The sequence below is a fragment of the Meles meles genome, chromosome 8 (assembly GCF_922984935.1).
Source record: "Meles meles chromosome 8, mMelMel3.1 paternal haplotype, whole genome shotgun sequence".
Classification (NCBI taxonomy): domain Eukaryota; kingdom Metazoa; phylum Chordata; class Mammalia; order Carnivora; family Mustelidae; genus Meles; species Meles meles.
In genome coordinates, this window is record NC_060073.1 from 116432107 (window position 1) to 116448047 (window position 15941).

Below are 15941 nucleotides of genomic sequence, written 5' to 3' on the forward strand. Positions count from 1 at the left end.
GAATAAATGCTTCATTTTAGGGCAGGAAAAAATCAAGGTCTTAGCCAAGAGTTATTTCCCGCTTCAACCAGTGATTTCAATGGTGAACTGAGCTCTGTTTACCAAGGTTTATAGATGACAAGATGGAGTCTGGCAGAATCATAGCGCACCAGGAGTCCTTGCTTTGAGAAGAAAGAACTCCATGAATTCTAACTCTGCCACTCATAGTCTTTGGGGAATGCATACATTTTTCAGATATGGGGCACAAAACAGAACCAAACCAAACCAAACCAAACCAAACCAGAGAACACTATTTCCTGTGGTGGTTGCAAGAATGAAATAGCATAGGGTGCCTGGGTGGCTCAGTGGGTTAAGCCGCTGCCTTCGGCTCAGGTCATGATCTCAGGGTCCTGGGATCGAGCCCCGCATCGGGCTCCCTGCTCTGTAGGGAGCCTGCTTCTGCCCCCATCCCTGCCCCGCCGGCCTGCCTCTCTGTCTACTTGTGATCTCTCTCGCTCTGTCAAATAAATAAATAAAATCTTGAAAAAAATAAAAAAAAAGAATGAAATAGCATCTGATATCTGTGAGCTCTCTGGAAAGTGTGCTGGACACTGGCTGGGAATGGCAAGGACAAGGAGGATGTGTCCCAGATCATACTGCTCCAAAGAACTTCAGAGAAGGGGAACAAGAAGTACACAAAAAAATTACATTAAATCCTTGGGGAGAATAACACAGTCAAATATTACGGAGATTACACAGCTGATATTTTCTGGAAATCTAAGGAAAGGCTTCGTAGAGAAAGTAGTGTTTGAGATAAACACTCAGTAGGTAGTTGGATTTGACAGACAGAAATGAAGTGGAGGGCAGTGGAGGTCGAAGCAAGAGCACAGGGACTGGGAAGGAGGGAAAATGTAGGGCAGTTCAGTCTGGCTCACCAGAAAGGGGGCAGAAAGACATCTGACTGGAAAGACTCGCTAGGCCTATCTTTTGGAATACCTTTATTCTGGAAGACTGCTTTTGCTTTAGGAAGGGAGTCAGGAGAGATCAGAAATCCTGTTTTACATCTTTGATGAGACACCAAAAAAATCAAGTACAAGTAAAGGAAGTGCATTTGATCCTCCTCATTCATGGATCTCATATTTGTAAATTTGACTACTTGCTAAAATTAGTTTATGACCCCCAAATCTACTGTCACGGTGGGTCATTTGCAGATGCGGGTAGAGTGCTGAAAAATTTGAGTCACAGGATACACACACAACCCAGCCACAATCAAGCAAGGTGGCACTCTGCCTTCTTGCTTTGGCTTTCCTGCTGTAAACACATACCTTTGGAGGAGTCTCAGATCCTGGATACTCTCTCTGGTCTAGTTTCTTCCAACGATCCATCAGTTTGGTTACCATAGGTGTGTTAAAATCGACCAACTGGAATCCCGTAACATTGGCTCCACCATGTATAAATCTCTCAAGAGAAATATCCTTGAAACCCTGTAAGAAATCAACATGACAGTTTGTTTGGTTCATTATATGTTACAGCTCTTCAATGGTTACATAAGTTAATAATCAACATTAGGTAAGTTAATAACCAACATGTGTATCTATCTAGATTTCTGATAAAGCAAAGGCTGGAAACAGGTGGAGGGTTCAATTATGCCTAATTTAGCTGTTAAATTCTGTCATCCAAAATCTAATACATGAGAAGAGGATAAAAAATATTTTCATTTCAATTCCAGTTAACAAGTACTTCTTGAATGCCTCTGAATGCCTTTTATGAAGCATGGAGGCAGATATAGGACATGAAAATGACACCATCGAAAAGTCTCTGGTTGAGGGCTTAATTGCCCTCTGATATAGGTATGCAGATATGCGTCTTATGTGAAGAAAATATCAAGGTATAGTTTGAGTCTGTGATGGGTAGCACCTTTTTAGGGGGGTTCAGTTTAATTACACTGTGGTCTAAAAGCAGACAGAGCCAATAATTTGAGCCAGGGAGAGTTAAAAACTTCGACTGTATGAGTCACTACAATGCTCCAAGTCCTGGAAGAGAAGTAATGGAAGTAATTACTTCCAAGTAATGGAAGAAAAGAAAGCAAGACAAGCCATTCGTGGACTTCTGTGTGGTGGGAAACAAAATGGTGTTCACCAGGTGGGCTGGGGCAAGGGTGTTCTCTCTCGGTCCACAGGTAGTTACATGAGTTGCAAAAATATTGGAAACTTGTCTATTTTCCCCTTCCTCCTTCCCTATTGTTTAATACCTGGCCTGTTTTTTTTCTGCTAAGTATTTAAGGTGCCTTACAAAACAAACATTCAATACAAAATGTAAAACAAATGGGCAACTGTAAGAGGGAAAAAACCTATTAGGTAACTGAATTAATAAAATCAAAGCTATTGGCTCAGAGAATGTAAACCTCCTCCAACACAAACATGTGTGCACACATGGCCATGAGTTTCTAGCATCTGTATTTGTTTTTTTTTCCCTCTTAGTATTTAGTAAAGATTTTTACAATTTTAAGCATATATATATATATATATATTTTTTTTTTTTTTTTTGAGAGAGAGAGAGAGAACAAGTGGGGTGGGGGCAGACTCCCACGGAGCAGGGAGCCCCAAGACTTGGGGCTCGATCCCGATCCTAGGACCCCAGGATCATGACCTGAGCTAAAGGCCGATGCTTCACTGACTGAGCCACCCAGGCATCCCAAGTTTTTGTTTGTTTGTTTGTTTTTTTTTAATGTGAATTTGATTCAGTTGTGTTGGTGAACTAAGGCAAAGTGTTCTGCTTTCTGTTTTTTTGGCAGGAGTGAACTATGCAGCAGTGACACCGCAGTTAGCACAGGGAAGGGCGCAACCGTCACGGAGAAGACCAGGGCCTGGTGTTGCCTCTCTCATTTCGGAAACGTCTATGTTTGCTACCAACCAAGCAGGTTCTGTATGCACACTGCCGTCCAGGAAGAAACAATGCAGTCTACTGACAATAAGCGAAGTTGCTACAGGAAGCCCCAGGAATGTGTACTGATAGCTAAAACTGAGGGAGGCTGCTTATGTGCTGGGAACTTGACACAGATGATCTAGTTTGGTTCTCCTAACCAGACAATGAGATTCATCCTATTATTAGACTTATCTTACAAATAAGGTAACCAAGGCTCAGTTGATTAAAGAAGAACTATTGAAGATCATGCAGCAAACACATAGTAGAGCCAAGATGACTCTTGCCTTGGCCTTCTTTGCCCTGTGCTCCTGTGGATTCTTACCCAAGTATGTGTGTTTTTAATTGTGGTATTTATCAACAATGGCCCTAGGAGAGACTGGGTGATACTGTCGGAAACTATCCACGCCCTGAATCCACCTCTGGAAATTCCTGGCCTCAGGGTTCCCATGTGCAAAATGAGAACTACAATGCTAAAGTCGCTGGCACATCTGGTTTGAATTCAGGAATTCAATTTGTTGTTATTAATTAATTCCCTCGACAAATATTTATCTCCTGCCCATTATGTGCCAGCTAATTTGACAGCTCATCAGTAACATTCTCATTTCATTAGGAAAGAAACTAGACACCAGAAAGCAAATCTATGTTTTTGAAATGGGAAAAGCACTGTCCATCAATCTCTAGCTAGTAAAATGTCAGCTGAACATTTGTTTGCTTCTATGAGAAGATAGGGTAGACCCACGGGCAGGGAAAAAAAATAAATAAACCCCCAGTTTTCTAAAAGCCACAGCGATTCAACTATTGCATTAGTTGCTAATTGATGACATTATTAGTTTCTCTTCAGTGTGGCTGAAACAGAAGACCTGCCACGCTTTTTTCCATAGCATCTCCCACAGCTGCAAGACACACAGGCAAAGCTGAAGCCTTCGGAAAAACCATTTGATGTCAAGTCTCAGTGATACATAACAGTCCACATTTCTCTGATGCCATCCTGCTAGGCTGAAGGTGAAGGAAAAAAATATCACCACATCGGGTTTTAAGCTTCTTTCAGTTCTGACCTCAATGAGTGGTGGGTGGCTCAGTTAATTTTAGCTATGTCTGTTTGAGTACAAGCAATATTTTTCCTTTCATACACTTTCAAATAGTTTTCTATAGAAAAGTGGTATGATCTAGGCCGTGAAGTCATTTTCTTGGAAACAGTTACCTTGGTGCCTATTGAGACTTCAGTTCCGACCCAGAGAGTACTGTGGAATGACGGTTCTAGAAGACACTGTTGTAAAACTGTAATTCTACAGTGTGTGTGTGTCTGTGTAAAATCAGTGATTAGTAACTAAGTAAATAGTCTCTCTCTATAATATACTGACATCCTAAGGAAAGATTAACTTTCAACTTGGTCTTCCTTTGAACTCCCACTGACAGTTCCTATGTCTGTTAGGGGTAAAGCAGCCACAGGAAATCAGGAAGTAAACGGCAGGACTTCAGATATCCCTCTGACTACTGATATCCATCACAACACAGGTGCTTAAAAAATGCTTGCCCTTTACAGTGTGACTAATTCTGATTACATTTCTGTTGTTGTTTTTTTTTTTTATTTCAGACTTAAAGGACGATGAAATCATATTGAGACAGAAAGACTGCCAAGTAGAATGGGAGAGGTTTCCTTCTAACATCTTTTAAAAACCAGGTTGTTAAGTAATTGACAAAGTATCCATTTTTGGTGACCAAGTCTATAGATGGTAGAATCAGACGTGCTCCATGCAGAAAAGTTAAAAGTACAGTAAGCACAAGGAAAAAGGTAAAACAAAGTCTTCAATTTCATGGAATCTTGAGTGGGGTTCTTGCCCCTGAATAAAAACGTGCTAGTCTGTAAATATGGCGAACTGAGTTCTAGTTCCCATTCTGACATCAACCAGATGCCTACATGTGGACAAGTCACTTTACTTTCTGTATCTTAACTTCCTTACCTTCCAAAGAAGGCATGGATGGTGTGTGCTGATGTGCTTGTGTGTGGTGAGGTGAGGGAGAGGTAAGCAAGAGCTGTGGTTAATCTTTAATGATATACTCTGATCATTTCATAATTTTATACTACTTCATGAAAGAGCCAGGTGTTTTTCTAAATGTGAATGGAATATATTTTTAAAAAAATCAGAAATCTAAATGAGAGCAAGATTTTAAGAATTTGCCTCGCAGGTGCAACAATGTCAACAGTTTCTTGTTGCTCTGGGGCTGTATTTAAATACTCTCACTGCGGGAGGATGGGAGAAGAAAGCTCTGAATACAGATACAGAGAATGTCTGTAAGGCCAGATCCCCTCAAGGGGAGTACAGGAGATATCTGAATGCATGTTCACTTTGTGGCTCAATCAGGTATTTACTAAATTTGATTTAATTTATTGATTTATTTATTCTTTGCAATCAGACAAGACAGAGTTTCATTCCTGCTTTGGAGACTGAGGATCTGTGTGATCCTGGGCAAATTACCCTGAACCCCACTTTGCAGTCTATAGAACAAATATCTATGTTGAGGGTTAACTGGAACAATTACAGCAACAAAATAAACACAAGATGGGTGCTGGAGGATAGGCAGTTGGCTGCTTCAACAAAGAGGGAGGGAGGGTAAGGGCACTTTTTAGGAGGTCAGATTCGACATTGTTTTTTCCCCTAATGAGCTTGCCATGTGCTAGTGATGTCTTATTTGCAGCGGGTGACAGGATGATGGACAATACTTGGTACAGAGGAGGGGTAAAATAATGATTTTATGGATGAAAAAAAATAATTGCATTCTATATTATTGGTACCTGTGGTGACTTGTGAGCCCAGAAGAGCCACTATCCGATTAAGTGCATACGGACAGTTTTCTGGAAGAAGGGACTGTGTGTCAGGATTGGGTGGACTAAGGATTGCCTCCCAGGGAGACAAAGCTAAACCTGTGAACGTAAAGGAGGTATCAGGTGTCTGGGAACCAGTCTGGTTTTGGGAAGGGGCATGTGCGGGGTGGAGTGGGAGAGAGGATCTGGGGTTAGGTGGGAGAAAACTGGAAGGGTTTTGTGCCTTGGCAGTGCAGTGTGCTGGTCTGGTAGGAGGTGGTGACAAAGGGCAATAGCGGTGTGTCCTTTTGAGAACCGCAGGCAGTTTTAAGGCGAGGGGAGAGGACAGGCATCCGCAGGGAGAGTTGGAGGGATCTCAGTGTCTTTCCCTTTCACAGAGCTCCGAATCCTTTTACTGCATTTGCAGCTGGGAGCTAAAGGAATAATTTAAGCTGGGAAATGGTATGATCATTCCTGTCTTATACAACAAAACAGCAACAAATCCGGGAACAAAGTAAACAAAGAACTGGAAAAGAGAAAGTTGATGGGCAAAGACAGGATGCATGTTTCTTACTTAAATTTCTGAAAAACAGACTATAGTGAACCAAATAAAGTTTTCCTGCTTCTAAGTATCTTGGCAATTTCTAGAACAGAATTTAATCTAATGAGATACCACATGCTCCCACCAGTACCTCTAGATGACAGGCATGTCAAGTACAACTTTCCCACATAAAAACCGAAAAGAGGACAGAGAAAAGAAAGAGCTTTCCTTTCTTACAAATTCTACTCATCCTTAAGATGCCATTGTTAACGACAGTGGCAGTAACATCACAGAAAAATTTCAAGAATCTGGGAGGGGCATGTCCCTGCACTTGCCTATCAAGCACAGCTCATGCTATCTGGATGGCCTCAAGTCCCTGCAGGTTGTCCTGGACTCCCAGCAGGGTCAAGTTTGAGTCATGAAGTAAAGGTATCCTTGTTTCTTTTGGCTCCTGTCTGGGGAGGTGAGGTCCCAGCACACTGCAGGAGCAGCAAAGGGAACGAGTGGGACATGGAGAACATCAATCTATTCCCGTTTCATCAACATAGAAGGATGCATGAGACTGAATCATAGTTAAATTTAACTTATGGATAATGAAAAAACAGTTCTGAGTAGTGCTGATGAGCTTTCACAACCCATTTGCATCCTTACTCATAATGAAAAGGAATATTATTTTATTTAAATATGTGGAATCTGCCTTTGATATTTCAGGCAAAGGATTTAACGGCCATTAAGAAGTCAATATCCGGGACATTACTTGTGTTATTTCTTGGTTTAGAGGATTATCATTTGAAAAGAATCCCCCCAAAATATCCGTAATGAAATTCGGGTTCCTGTGAAAATAAACCTGCTTAAATAAGGGAGTTCCTTGCCTTTTGCAAAAATGCATGCCTGTAAATTCATGATATATTTTAGGCAGCACAACTGGTATCTAATATCTGCCTTGCTTCATTCTCCTCTTTTTGGTAAATACAAGTTGGCCTTCATACCTTCTGCTTTTTCAGTGTTTTGACTACAGAATATTTTCTAGCGTCTGGACTACTTGTAGTCACCAGTAACCAGGAAGAATTTTTATTTTATTTGTTTGCTTATTTATTTAAAGATTTTATTTATTTATTTGACAGAGAGATAGTGAGAGAGGGAACACAAGAAGTGGGAGAAGGAGAAGCAGACTCCTCGCTGAGCAGGGAGCCTGACATGGGGCTCCATCCCAGGACCCTGAGATTATGACCTGAACCAAAGGCAGACACTTAATGACTGAACCACTCAGGTGCCCCAAGAATTGTTATTTTAGAAATCAGTTCTTGTTACTACTGTTAAATCAGTGTTTTCCTCAGTTTTACTGAGGTATAACTGACAAGGACACTTGTAATGTATGTGCAGTGTACAACCCGTCGATTTGACACACGTACACCTTGTGAAAGCGTTCCCACCACTGATTTAATTAACACATCCATCACCTCACATGTTTACCTTTATTTTTTTCTCTTTTCGAGAGAACCCTTAAGTTCTATTCTCTTGGCAAATTTCAATTACAAAACACAGTATTACAAGCTATTGCCACGCTGTTACATCTTTGATTCCAAGACCATATTTAGCTCATAACTGAAAGTTTGTACCCTTTTACCAACTTCTTCCTATGTTCCCCACCCTCCAGCTCCTGGCTAGAAACATTGTATTCTCTAGGAGTTAATCGGTGAGTTAGATTTCTTTAAAACATTCCCAATATAGGTGAGGTCATGCTGTGTTTTTCTTACTCTGTCTTTTTTCATTTAGCATTATGCCATCCTGGTTCATCCATGTTATCAGAAATGGTGAAGTTTCTTTTCTATGGCTGATGTGTGTGTGTATGTGTATATATATATATATATATATTATCCATTCATCTGTTGATGGACACCTAGACTGTTTCTGTACTTTGGCTACTGTGAATAATGCTACAATGAACACAGGGGTATAGATATCTTTCTGATACAGATTTTTTTCCCTTCAGATATATACACAGAAGTTGGGATTGCTATTTTTAATTTTGTGAACGATCTCCATATTGTTTTCCATAATGCTGCATCAGTTCCCATTTCCACCAACAGTGCAAAGGGATTCCCACTTTTCTACATCCTTACCAGCATTTGGTTCTTTCCTTTAGAAAATAGCTATGCTAAAGGTGTGAGCTAATATCTCATTGTAGGTCTGATTAGCATTTCCCTCATGATTAGTGACGCTGAGCACCTTTTCATGTACTGTTGGCCATCTGTGTGCCTTTTTTGTTAAAACAGTCCTTTGCCCATTTTTATTCTTTATTTCTTAAAAAGATTTCACTTATTTGGGAGACAGCGAGAGTATGCAGAAACCAGAGGGAGAGCCAAAGGAAGAAGCAGACTCCCCATTGAGCAGGGAACCTGATGTAGGGTTTCATCCCAGGACCCCGAGATTGTGACCTGAGCTGAAGGCAGATGCCTAACTAACTGAGCCACTCAGGTGCCCCCCCCCCAACCCTTGCCCATTCTTTCATTGAGGTATTTGTTGTTGTTGTTTTTGCTATTGAGTCGTAAAAATTCCTTGTGTATTTTGGATATTAACCCCTTATTAGACATGTGGTTTGCAAATATTTTCTCCCATTCTGTAAGTTGCCTTTTTATCTTGTTGATGGCTTCCTCTGCTAGTAGAAGCTTTTTAGTTTGTCGTGGTCCACTTGTTTATTTTTGCTTTTTGTTCCTGTGCTTTTGGAGTCCAATCCAAAAAAGCATTGCTAAGATCAATGTCAAAGGGATTATTTCTGAGGCTTTTTTCTAGGAATTTTACAATTTCAGGTCTCATGTTGAAGAATTTAAGACATGTTTGAATTAATTTTTGTGCATGGTGTAAGATAAGGCTCAGTCTGCATGTAAATATTTAGTTTTCCCAATAGCATTTACTGAGGAGACTCTCCTTTCCCCATAGTATACTCTTGGCTCCTCTGAGGAAAGTTAATTGACTATGTATGCCAGGGTGTATCCCTGGGCTCTGTATTCTGTTCCACTGCTCTTTGTTTTTATTCCAGAATCATACTGTTTTGATTATCATAGCTTGGTAATATAGTTTCAATCAGGAGGTGATGCCTCCAGCTTTGTAGATGGCTTTACACATTCCAGGTCTTTTGTGGCTCCATATAGATTTTAGGATTATTTTTTTCTATCTCTGTGGAATATGCTCCTTTAACCTTGATAGGGGTTGCATTCAATCTGTAGACTGCTTCGGGGAGTATGGGAATTTTAACAATATTAGTATTTCCATTCTATGAACACACAATGTATTTTTATCTGTCTTCTTTCATCCATGTCTTAGAGTTTTCATTGTATAGACCTTTCACCTCCTTGATTAAATTCAATCCTAAGTACTTACATGAAGTTTTTGATGCTTTTGTAAACAAGAATGTTTCCTTAATTTCTCTGAGAGTTTGTTGTTACTGTATAGAAACACAACTGAGTTTTATTTTTGATTTTGTATTCTACAACTTTAATGAAGTCTTTTATTCTATTAGATTTGTGGTGGACTCATTAAGGCTTTCTATATATATTTTATCATCTAAACTTTTATGTCTTCCTTTCCAATTTGGATGTCTTTTATTTCTTTTCTTGCTTAATTGCTCTGGCTGGGACATATGGTACTACATTGAAAAACAGTGGTGAGAATGGACATCCTTGTCTTGTTCCTGACCTTAGAGGAGAAGCTTTTACAGCTTTTCAACATTGGGTATGATATTAGATGCGGGCTTGACATACATGGATTTTGTTATGTTGAGGTATGTTCCTCCTAGACCCAGTTTTTATCATAAGATGATGCTGAATTTTGTCAAATGCATTTCCTGCATCCAATGAGATGACCATGTGGTTTTTACTCTTTTGTTAATGTGGTGTATCACGGTGACTGAGTTGGGGACTTTGAGCCATCTCTGCATCTCTGGGATAAATCACTCTTGATACTGGTATGATCTTTTTAATATACTATTGAATTTGATCTGCTAATATTTTGTTGATGATTTATGCACCTACATTCATCAGAAATATAAGGCTTTAATTAATTAATTTAATTAATTTTGGTAATGTCCTTGTCTGACATTGTAATGTAATGTAATGTAATGTAACACTGGCTTTTAAAAATGATTTTGGAAGTGTTCCTTCCTCTTCTTTATTTATTGACAGAGAGAGAGATCACAAGCAGGCAGAGAGGCAGGCAGAGAGAGAGGAGGAAGCAAGCTCCCTGCAGAGCAGAGAGCCCGATGCGAGGCTCGATCCCAGGACCCTGAGATCATGACCCGAGCTGAAGGCAGAGGCTTAATCCACTGAGCCACCCAGGCGCCCCCTATTGTTCCTTCCTCTTCTATTTGCTGGAATAATTTCAAAAGGATTGGTATTAATTCTTCTTTTACTGTTTGGTAGAATTTGCCCAAGAAGCCATCTGGTCCCATACTTTTTTGGTGGGAGTGTTTTGATTACTGATTTGAACTCCTTACTTGTTAGTTGGTCTTTCTCTTTCATCATAATGCATGCACAGTAGGTTGTGTACATGGAATTTATTTGGTTCTTCTAGTGTTCTGATGTCTTGGTGTGTAATTGCTTATAGCACTTTCTTACAATCCTTTGTATTCGTATCATGTGAGTTATAATGTATCTCCTTATATTTTTAAGTGTACTTTCTTTTTTTCTTAGTCTACCTAAAGATTGGTCAATTTTATCTTTTCATAAAACCACTTCTCAGTTTCATTGATCTATTGTCTTTTTGGTCTCTATTTTGTTTATATTCACTCTGACCTTTGTTATTTTCCTTTCTTCTACTAACTTTGAGCTTAGTTTGTTCTACTTTTTCTAGTTCCTTGAGGTATAAATTTAGCTTATTTGATTTCTCTTTTTTCTTAATATAGGCATTTATCACTGTAAACTTCCTTCTCAGACCTGCTTTTGCTCCATTTCACATGTTCTAGTATATTATGTTTCCATTTTCACCTGTCTCAAGGTACTTTTCTATTTCTTCTTTAATTTCTTATTTAAGTCACTGGTTGTACAGAAGCATTTGTTTAGTCTCCATATATTTGCAGATTTCTGAATATTCTTCTGGTAATTGATTTCTAGCTTCATATCTATATGGTTAGAAAGAAAGCATGATCTTAAATCAATGAAGACTTGTTTTGTGGCCTAACATAGGATCTATCTTGTAGGATGTTCCATATGTGCTTGAAAAAAAATGCATATTTTTTTTCCTGTTACATGGAATACTCTGTAGCTGTCTGTTAGGCCCATGTCCAACAGGCAGTTTAAATCCATGTCTCCTTGTTGAATATTCTGAGTCAACCATTATTGAAGTCATTGAGTCAAGCCATTATTGAAAATGGGGGGGTATTGAAACAAAAAATCCAGTCAGGAAATGGGCAGAAGACATGAACAGACATTTTTCTAAAGACAGACAAATGGCCAACAGACACGTGAAAAAATGCTCAACCTCACTCATCATCAGGGAAATGCAAATCAAAACCACAATGAGATACCACCTGACACCAGTCAGAAGGGCTAAAATTAAACAACAGATGGTGGTGAGGATGCAGAGAAAGGGGAACCTCTTATACTGTTGGTGGAAATGCCAATTGGTGTAGCCACTCTAGAAAACAGTATGGAGGATCCTCAAAAAGCTAAAAACAGAACTACCCTATGACTCAGTAATAGAACTATTACGAATTTATCCGAAGAATACAAAACTAGTGATTCAAAGGAACACATGCACCCCAATGTTTATAGTATCAATATCCACTGCAGCCAAACTATAGAAAGAGCCCAGATGTCGACTGACAGATGAGTGGATAAAGTAAATGTGGGGTGTGTGTGTTTGTGTGTACACATAAGCATACACACACACACCTATTTATAAATATGGAAATGGAATATTACCCCGCAAAAAAAAAAAAAAAAAGAATGAAATCTTGCCATTCGTTAAGGACGTGGATAGAACCAGAGTATATTATGCTAAGTTAAGTCAGTCAGTCAGAGAAAGACAAATACTGTATGATTTCACTTGTGTGTGGAATTTAAGACACAAAACAGATGATCATAGGGGAATGGAAGGAAAAATAAGATAAGATAAAACAGAGAGGGGGGCAAACCATAAGAGACTCTTAACTATAGGGAATAAACTGAGGCTTGCTGGAAGGGAAGTGGGTGGGGGAATGGAGAAACTGGGTAAGAGGCATTAAGGAGGGCACTTGATGTAATGAGCACTGGGTGTTATACGCAATTGATAAATCACTAAAGCCTACCCTGAGACTAGTAATACATTATATGTTAACTAACTTGAATTTAATTAAAAAAAAAGAAGAAAATGGCATATTGAAACTCCCTATTTCTGGGTTGCTATTTCTGTTTTCAGATTTGTTGATATTTGCTTTATTATATATTTAGGTGTTCTGCTGTTGAGTGCAAAAGTATTTACAAATGTTGTATTTTATTGATGAATTAACTCCTTTATCATTAAAAATGATATTCTTCAGCTTTTGTTACAGCTTCTGACTTCAAGTCAATTTGTCTGATATAACCATAACTATTCCTTCCTTCCTCAGTTTCCATTTGCATGGTCTTTCTTCCCTTCTTTCACTTTCAGTCTGATTGTATACTTAAAGCGGAAATGAGTCTCTGTAGGCAGAACAGAGTTAGGTCTTTTCTTTTTCTTTCTTTTTTTTTTTTTTCTCTTTCTTTCCTTCTTTTTAAAATTCATTCAGCCATTCTGTCTTCTGATTGGAGAATATAGTCCATTTACATTTAAACAGCTGTTGGTAGAATAGATTTTTTAAAATTTTATTTTATTTTCAGTGTTCCTAAATTCATTGTTTACGCACCACACCCAGTGCTCCATGCAATCCATGCCCTCCTTAATACCCACCACCTGACTTACCCATCCCCCAACTCCCCATCCTTCCAAAACCCTCAGTTTGTTTCTCAGAGTCCACAATCTCTCATGGTGTGTCTTCCCCTCCAATGTCCCCCAACTCACTTTGCCTCTCCATCACCCGATGTCCTCCATGTTATTCCTTATGCTTCACAAGTAAGTGAACCATATGATAACTGACTCTCTCTGCTTGTTTCACTTATTTCACTCAGCATAATCTCTTCTAGCCCTGTCCATGTTGAAACAAAAGTGGGTATTCATCCTTTCTGATGGAAGCATAATACTCCATTGTATATATGGACTATATCTTCTTTATCCATTTGTCTGTTGAAGGGCATCTTGGCTCTTTCCACAGGTTGGTGATTGTGCCCATTGCTGCTATGAACATTGGGGTACATACATATGGGATACATTTCTGTTCAGTGCCTCTGTATCTTTGGGGTAAGTACCCAATAGTGCAATTGCAGGGTCATAGGGTAGCTCTATTTTTAATTTCTTAAGGAAGCTCCACACTGTTTTCCAAAGTGGCTGCACCAACTTGCATTCATTCAGCAAGAGTGTAAGAGGGTTCCCCTTTCTCCACATCCTCTCCAACAATTGTTGTTTCTTGTCTTGTTGATTTTGGCCATTCTAACTGGTGTAAGGCGATGTCCCAATGTGGTTTTGATTTCAATCTTCCTGACAGCTAATGATGATGAACATTTTTTCTGTCTGTTAGCCATTTTTATGTCTTCTTTGGAGAAGTGTCTGTTCATGTCTGTTGCCCATTTTTTGATGTGATTATCTGTTTGGTGTGTGTTGAGTTTGAGTTCTTTATAGATCTTGGATATCAGCCCTTTGCCTGTAGTGCCACTTGCGAATATCTTCTCCCATTCCGTGGGTTGCCTCTCTGTTTCACTGACTGTTTCTTTTGCGTGCAGAAGCTTTTGATCTTGATGTGTCCCAAAAATTCATTTTAGCTTTTGTTTCTTTTGCCTTTGGAGACAGGTCTTGAAAGAAGTTGCTGTGGCCGATGTCGAAGAGGTTACTGCCTATGTTCTCCTCTAGGATTCTGATAGATTACTGCCTCAAGTTGAGGTCTTTTATCTATTTCAAGTTGATCTTTGTGTATGATGTAAGAGAATGGTCGAGTATCATTCTTCTATACATATCTGTCCAATTTTCCTAGCACCATTTACTGAAGAGACTGTCTTTCTTCCACTGGATATTTTTTCCTGCTTTGTCAAAGATTATTTGACCGTAGAGTTGAGGGTCCATTTCTGGTATCTCTACCCTGTTACACTGGCCTATGTGTCTGTTTTTGTACCAGTACTGAGCTGTCTTGATGATCGCAACTTTGCAGTAAAGCTTGAAATCAGGCATGTGATGCCCCCAGTTTTTTCTTTTTCAACATTTCCTTAGCAATTTGGGGTCTCTTCTGGTTCCATACAAAATTTTAGGATTGTTTGTTCCAGCTCTTTGAAAAATGCTGATGGAATTTTGATCGGAATGGCATTAAAAGTATAGATTGCTCTAGGCAGTATAGACATTTTAACAATGTTTATTCTTCCGATCCAAGAGCATGGAACGGTCTTCCATCTTTTTGTGTCTTCTTCAATTTCTTTCATGAGTGTTCTGTAGTTCCTTGAGTATAGATCCTTTACCTCTTTGGTTAGGTTTATGCCCAGGTATCTTATGGTTCTTGGTGCTATAGTAAATGGAATCGATTCTCTAATTTGCCTTTCTGTATTTTCATTGTTAGTGTATAAGAAAGCCACTGATTTCTGTACACTGATTTTGTATTATGCCACTTACTGAATTGCTGTATGAGTTCTAGTAGTTTGGGGGTGGAGTCTTTTGGGTTTTCCATATAAAATATCATGTCATCTGTGAAGAGAGAGAGTTTTACTTCTTTGCCAATTTGAGTACCTTTTATTTCTTTTTGTTGTCTGATTGCTGTTGCCGGGACTTCTAGTTTTATGTTGGACAACAGTGGTGAGAGTGGACATCCTTGGTGTGTTCCTGATCTCTAAGGGAAAGCTGTCAGCTTTTCCCCATTGAGGATGATATTCACTGTGGATTTTCCATAGATAGATTTTATGAAGTTCAGGAATGCTCCTTCTATCCTTACACATTGAAAGGTTTTAATCAGGAATGGATGCTGTATCTTGTCAAACGCTTTTTCTGCATTAATTGAGAGAACCATGTGGTTCTTCTCTCTTATTTATTTGTTCTATTACACTGATTGATTTGCAAATGTTGAACTACCCTTGCATCCCATGGATAAATCCCACCTGGTCATGGTGGATAATCTTTTTAATGTACTGTTGGATCCTGTTAGCTGGGATCTTGTTGAGAATCTTGGGATCTCATCAGGCATATTGGTCTGAAATTCTCTCTTTTGGTAGGGTCTTTGCCTGGTTTGGGGATCAGGGTAATACTGGCTTCATAAAAAGAATCTAGAAGTTTTCCTTCTGTTTCTATTTTTTGAAATAGCTTCAGGAAAATGGGTATTATTTCTTCTTTGAATGTTTGCTAGAATTCTCCAAGGAATCCATCAGGTCCTGGGCTCTTGTTTTTTGGGAGGTTTTTGATCACTGCTTCAATCTCATTACTAGATATCGGTCTATTCAGATTGTCAATTTCTTCCTGATTCAGTTTTGGAAGTTTATATGTTTCCAGGAATGTATCCAAGGAATCCATCAGGTCCTGGGCTCTTGTTTTTTGGGAGGTTTTTGATCACTGCTTCAATCTCATTACTAGATATCGGTCTATTCAGATTGTCAATTTCTTCCTGATTCAGTT

The 15941-nt window shown here is 39.1% G+C and overlaps 1 protein-coding gene across 12 annotated transcripts in view; it reads right to left on the bottom strand.

The window, feature by feature from the left end:
- The window catches only part of GRIA4 (glutamate ionotropic receptor AMPA type subunit 4), a 391556-nt gene that overhangs the window by 72387 nt on the left and 303228 nt on the right, over window positions 1-15941 (bottom strand). For all 12 annotated transcript variants that reach the window (XR_006819875.1, XM_046014154.1, XM_046014153.1 and 9 more), the window contains exon 7: window positions 1305-1463. Coding sequence is in view for 11 of the 12 variants with exons in the window: in XM_046014154.1 (XP_045870110.1) it covers window positions 1305-1463 (159 nt within the window). In the remaining variant the exon portion in view is untranslated. The remainder of the gene's footprint in view (window positions 1-1304; window positions 1464-15941) is intronic.